Below are 6,960 nucleotides of genomic sequence, written 5' to 3' on the forward strand. Positions count from 1 at the left end.
AACTTACAATGATTCTAGATCAGTTTGGATTGTATCTTGTTTTCAAGAAAAACATAACTTACAGCAAATTTTGATAGGAAAATCTCAATGCTTTTGATATGTTTGCTAGTAAATTGACAAAAGAAACAGTTACAAATTTATGTTTTCAGACGTGATATTTTTTAAGGCATTAGTTTTTAACAGCCCAAGAACTCATCAGTACACATGGAAAAGGCATAAACTGTACAAAAATGCTTGGAGGGATCAGTCATTAGAGCATCGCTCCTTTTCTGAGCATTTCAGAATAAATAGAATGCAGACTTAACATTTTCTGGGGACCATTTGACATCTCAAGATATTGACATGAATGGCGATCCTTTCTGCATTATAATTCAGGCAGCCAAGGAGGACATGGTAGAAAAATAGAGGAGAAGAATGGCCTAACAGATGTAAAGATGGCAGTCTATCTGTGGCAAGGTCGTCTGCATCTTCCTCAAATTCATGACGAATCTAGTAATGAAATGATAAGCACTTATTAATTGTAATGTTAATAATTATCATTCTGTAGTGCTGAATAAAGATTTGGGAGAAAACTAGGAAAGGAAATCTTTATCCCAAAATATGTATTTTCATGAGTCTAGAAGAGGCAGCCATAGATCTGTTAGTTATCTGGAAACTAGACCCAAGATCCCCCACATATATTTTGGACATGCAGCTGGTCCTAGATGGGGTATGTCCCTACAAAAATAGATAGAAGTTGGTACTTGACTGTAGATGTGGGTCTGAGTGAAGGACAATAAAGGAACTAGTGTTAGCTCTCCCAAGAATGACCTTTCCTATATCTTTGGTGTTGTCTCTGAGGTACAATATGTGCATCTTGATTTTGTTAGTTCACCATTTTCTTCTTCCTGCTTTCCATCAAATCTACCCAGCAGATAATATCTGGAAACAAAGCCACAGAAATGACAAGGACTGTTTTTGGTGGTTAAGATGAAGACAGACCAGTGATGGTGTGAGATCTCCTGAAATCTCAAGAGACATTCACTCTGTCCAGAAAGGACACTGTCCAAATTACTGTGAGGAGAAATCCCTATCTTCTGAAAGCCCTGGCTGTGAGGTGCTGAGTGAAACACCTTTGAGAAAGTTGGAGTTGCCAACAACCCCTCAGGCAGGAGGCTGGCTATGTCACTCTCCCAGGAGACATACTTCAAAAGCGTTTTTCTCTACCAGGGTCGCAGCTTTCACGAATGAGAAAAGCCAAGTAGTAAAAGGTGGGACCTTACCAGGTTGAGTAATGACTTGACTTCCCATAGTAGTCCTGAGAGTCTTGTTAATTTTGAAACTGTCTCTCTGATTTTAGAAACGAAAGCACCAACACCGGGGATTGACTCCAGATCAGCAATATCTGTTATTACATGCCTCAGGGTGTTGTTCCAGACAGTCAACAGACCTATGGTCTCTTTCAGAAGGACCTCAGGCTAGGCAAAAACAATTGAGCATCACATTAAAATGTATAAAAAACGGCAGGTTGAATTGCATGTGATACCTAGCGTAGTGTCTGTCACTTGTGTTATGCAATGTTTTGAGGATCATTAGCAGCAGTGTTAGTACAGTGATTTGTGAGTGTCTAAACATGAATTAGATCTTAATAGATTTTCTCTTCCTTTACTTTTTAAAGATAGTCTCTTCCTTCACTTTCCCTCATGTTTACAGTTACAGATATGTGAAGCAGATGTGCAGAATGTGCATAGCCAATGTATAAAATCATCAAAGAGCACAAAATATATGTGTGGTGCATTAAACTTGATAGAGTAAGGAACAGGATGGGAGGTGTCCCAGTTACTATTAACAGGTTGCCTAATGTGTCAGCCTTGCACCAGATGCCATATTTGCCGCCTGTGCAGCAATACAGTATTTCCCAAGATGTAAAGCCCAAGGAGAAGGCAACAACATTGGGTGGGAATTGTAAGCTTTCCCCATGGATTGCTCTGTTTCCTTCCTTTTTTCTGTAATGACCTGCAGCGTGGCGGAGCTGGGCTCCTACTTCAGTTGATTTGACGAGAAAATGAGACTGGGGCCTCACCTGAATATCTTGGTCTTCTGTCGTGTTATCTGGAACAGGGAGGGAATAGTTGTAGCATAGCAGGGGAATTTTGTCCTTGATGCCTGGACCTTTAGCATACTCTTTGTCCTAGAAATGATGAGAACATTAGGGAACTGGAGATGTGAGTCAATGAATCCATGAGTAGTACATTAATGCATTTGGTCTATGTTCACTTTTAAAGGATGAGCACTACATAAAAATATTTAAATTTAGGAATGAGAAAAATGATGCGTTGGTGTAGTTAATGAATCAGATCAGTAATATCACTGTTCCACTACCCTGGAAGCCTGTTAGCTTCTCTGAGTTGCCATTCCTTTGCTTTCACATGCTTTCTAAAAAGTTGTTATTTGAAAGAAAGAAAAACAAAAAAAAACCCATAACTACAAAACACTTAGTGTTTTAACAATGCTCTTTCCTGGAACATCACTGGCACAGTGAGTGAGTATCTGTGCTTGTGACCCTCAGCTTCCCGTTACTTGTTATCACTGAGTCTGTACACCTTGACCATAGAATTTCCTTAAAAATTCAAACTGTAATTTGATGATTATAATAGAATCCGTCATTGGAAAACTCATGCATAAAATTTTCAGAAATATCATACAGTGAAAAATGAAAATAAAAATAATATACTCAATGTTTCCTATTATCAATATTTATTGATATTTTCTTTTGTTAAATATATTATTTAAAATACCTTTATTTGAATTTTATAGTGAACAAAATTGTAAAGATTAATGACCCACTAGGGTTCCTAACAAGTTGGAAGGCTGCCAGTCAAGACTGCAGAATGAAGAACTTTCTAGTGATTAAGTAGAACTAGATGAATGTGTTTATTACACATGCAAGAGGCCTATGCTGCACGTTCCTTGTTTGACGTTCTTGTCTATTGTTACCACCTGAACTGACTTAGAGGGAGCAAAGCCTCTTCTTCCAGAAGGCGGAGCCTATTTACAGCTGCTAAAATGTTTCCTTCAAAATGGTAAACTCATGTTTTTCAACGTCTCCCAAGTTTGGGGATTTCTGAGAAGCTATAATTATTGCTATTATCATTGATTTTCTCCTCCCAGCATTATTTCTCTAATTGTAACTCTTCTTAATTTTAGCCTTCCCCTACAACCCATTCTGCCTTATTGGGTATCTGCTGTGCACTAAGTGAAAAATGATGGGGACTGGCACCCAGCATACCCCAAATGATGGTAGAGATTCTTTTCAGTCAAACATTGTAGGGTTTCCCATCACAAGTGGAGAACTTTTAATTAAAAAATAATTTAAAACATAGAAATTTCTCATAGAGAAAAAAAATCACTTAAAGACACCTCCCCCCCCCCCTTAAACTTAAAGATTTCACTAAACTGTTCCGTTCTTCTGGTTCTGTTTCTTGTGCCCATGAAGATGTGTTACATGATGTTTGGATCACAGGGCTTCTCTGCTGAGCTGCAGTACCACCCAGATACTGTTGTGAAAGCTCCTCGTGGGAGAAGCCGACCGTAAGTGAGGTACTTACGAACTCATTGAGTATTTCCGAAGTGAGGCGCTTGGTGCTCTTAGACAGGCCACGAGCTTGATTAAACAAGTACTCGAGCGTCAACTGGCACCGCCCATTTACCGCTTCACAGATGGGCACACACGCCGCATTCTCCCACAGAAGCATGCTCGATATGAGCGGCAGCAGGAGGGCCCCTGGCGTGAAGAAAGAAATCACTTATGTGGTCTTTTTCCAAGTGAAGTTACACATGTTATGCTGTCTAGGGAAGCCTTGTCTATCACCTCTTTTGTCCAGATTAGTACATTTGAGCCGACTTGGGAGAACAAACGTCATCCGCTATGAAAATCATCTCAATACGTACCCTTCATAACACGATCAGACAGGTGCTAAGACCTCTACTCTGATCACGCCAACTTTTCAGACTTGTGACAATGACTTGTGCTGATTCCATCAGGCGATAGACCTGATTAGTCATTTGTTCTTTCAAGAGGAAGATCAAGTATGTACCACATGCTTCCTCCCTCCCTCCCTCCCTCCCTCCCTCCCTCCCTCCCTCCCTCCCTCCCTCCCTCCCTCCCTCCCTCCCTCCCTCCCTCTCTTCTTCTCTTCCTTCCTTTCTTCTTTAAAATTTTAATTATTTTATTTTTTGAGACATGGTCCCTCTGTGTAGCCCTGGCTTGCCTGGAACTTGCTTTGTAGACCCGGCTGGCCTCAAAGTCAGAAAGATCCCCTTGTCTCTGCCTCCCAAGTGCTGGGATTAAAGGTGTGTACTTCACTGCCTGGTTAAAAAGACCTTTTAAACCTTTGTGATACAACCACAGAGAATTTTCAGAAATAAAAACACGAGGACCAGTTGGGGCATAGTATTTAAAATTTCTGCCATAAGGAATGAAGATTGAAATTACAATTCTCAGAATCTAAGCAAATGCCTGGTGGATGGAGGCCCTTGGGAAGTCCAGTTTCTTAATTAAAGGGCAGAACTAGAGGATACCATAAAAAACTAATCGTATGGGTAGGTTGTGATTACACTTGAGATGCCTCAACGAATAAGGTAGATCAATTGAAGCTGATTTCTGACATAAACCTCTAGCCCCAACGATCATGCACATGCCCGAGAATAAGAATACAAACACACATAATACAAATGCATACCCGTGAAAGCAAAAATGTGCAAAAATCCTGAACAAATGAGAAAAGCCTCTCCCAAAACAAAAACCCCAAATGATGTAAAAACCTGTGTAAAAATCCAAGTTTAACAGAACCTTTGATGGAAGCAATTTGAAATGTCCAAAGTTAAAGGAGGGAATTATTAAGATTAAGGTGTGGGAAACATCTAATCTCAAATACTCCAAAGAATTTAAAAAATCAGAAAAGTAATTCTGTTTGAAAGTTCGTTAACCAACCCTTTTAAGTATAAAATTAAACTCTTGTCAAAACTAACATTATCTCAATTTTCAGAAACATGTTTTCATGAGTTAATTTTTACTTGATAAATTCACACAGACAGACATACATGTACACACGTACACACACATACATCTTCTATTGCTCATTGAAGAGATATTATCAGTCTAGATATGTTACTCTTTTGTTTCAAATTTCATAAATTTCTTAATTGTTACAAATTCAGTTATTTCTATTTCTATTACTTTTTGAAGTTATAATGTATGTATATCAATTCCCCTTCATATTCTTTCCCTTAAACTTTCCCATTTACCCTTCCTTGCTCTCTTTTAAGGTCATGGTCTATTTTCTCATTTATTGTTGTTACATACATATATGTACTCGCTCAGTTTTCTTAATATAGTAAAAAATATAAAAGCCAATACATGGCACTTTATATTTTACAAAATCATCTGTTTGAGCCAATTTTTTAGGAGAGTATAAGACACACATCTGCTACTGTTGCCTATGTTAGGCTGAGAACTGAAAGTGTCAATAGGTTGATTCTAGTCAGTTGGTCCAGAGCAGTGACCTGGAACCAGAAAAGGATACGGGTTTCATTCTGGAATTGTTACAAATTGTATCTCTTCATTCCTGTGTTCTCATTCCAGATAATTTCCCATAGTAAGATGGACCATTCCTTGTCCAGAGGCTGTCCTGAGCATTGGAGATTGTGTTTCTACTCAAGAGATGCTAGTAATATGAATACCTTGTTCTGTTCACTACAATCCAGACAACACAAACCATAGAAATTGCTACATTTCTCTGGAACACAAAAAATTCTTTTCTGAACTGTTGATGGAAGAGTGTACTGTGTCTTGTGCCTTTTATAATGAAGATTATAAATTTTTCCTAAGTACTACAGGAAACCAAGAAAGCATTTCATCCATGCATAGTTTAGTGTAAAATTATGAATTCATTCAGCTTGGATTTGCATAAGTGAAAAAATACTTACAGGAGTGGGATTGAGACAAAGACAGCCACATCTCTGAGAAACCACTGCAGTGTGGATACCAACTGAAGAAGGCCACTTCACCAGAATCCTGCCTTCAATTAACTTTCCTCCACCTATATAGTCCATCAGACCACACCCAAAGGTATGCAGAGATGGGCTGTGGAAAGAAATGATATTTGGAATCCCAGGTGAGGGTCCCATGACCCTGACTCCTCAGGAAGTGTTGACAGTCTTATCGCCATAATAAAAGCTCTAGCTTCATCTATATTGTTTTCCTTATTTCTACGCGTAGTTAGCCTTCAGTTTTATCATAGTGGGATCATCACACCCAGATGTCACTCCAGAGGAATGTAGCAATTTCCTAACACTTCGTCTTTTCCCTCAGGCTCTTACAGTCTTCTGTCAACTCTTCAGCAACATTTCCTGAAAAATGTGTAACAAACTTTATTTTATTTCCTTTATGAGCATTGGGCCACCATGCCACAGTAACGATAATATAATATCACCATTTTAATTGATATAATTTTCTCTCAGTAACAATCAACCACTATAGAATTGGTCTTTGCTACAAGGTTAACAGCAAGAGGCATATGTGGTATAAATGTATTTTGAAAAGTTCATAGGCATACCGCATCTACTTATCAAAATAGCAATGAAAGTCTTCCAGTTGGACAAGGCTAGAACCTCCTTAGTCATAGATTTTGGCATGGCTTAGAATGCAAAACATGGGTTCCCATTTTGAACAAGTCTTAACCCAAGTCAGAATGTGGTTAGTTGGTTGCACTGTGAATGTGGTGCCACTATTGAAATAGTCATTATAATTTTTGCTTAGTTTGATTATTGTGTTACTATATAGCTTATCAAGTCATTTATTAATACTTCACTCCAGTATTCTGCCTAGTATATTTGGAATTATCAAATCAGCAGGTACATTGGGAGTTCCTAGCTCAACCCAGCCTTATTTATCCATACCCTGAAACAAGAGCCTATTAT

At 38.6% G+C, this 6,960-nt stretch overlaps 1 protein-coding gene across 1 annotated transcript; it reads right to left on the reverse strand.

Annotated features, from left to right (window-relative positions):
* Positions 1-300: 300 nt before the first annotated feature.
* LOC142848803 (prolactin-5A1-like) lies at positions 301-5,998 on the reverse strand. Its single transcript, XM_075970976.1, has 5 exons — positions 5,968-5,998; positions 3,588-3,763; positions 2,063-2,170; positions 1,263-1,457; positions 301-489 (listed from the first exon to the last, which is right to left on the reverse strand). The coding sequence occupies exons 1-5, from the start codon at positions 5,996-5,998 to the stop codon at positions 301-303; spliced, it is 699 nt and encodes a 232-aa protein (XP_075827091.1).
* Positions 5,999-6,960: the final 962 nt, after the last annotated feature.

Source organism: Microtus pennsylvanicus, chromosome 4 (assembly GCF_037038515.1).
Source record: "Microtus pennsylvanicus isolate mMicPen1 chromosome 4, mMicPen1.hap1, whole genome shotgun sequence".
NCBI lineage: Eukaryota > Metazoa > Chordata > Mammalia > Rodentia > Cricetidae > Microtus > Microtus pennsylvanicus.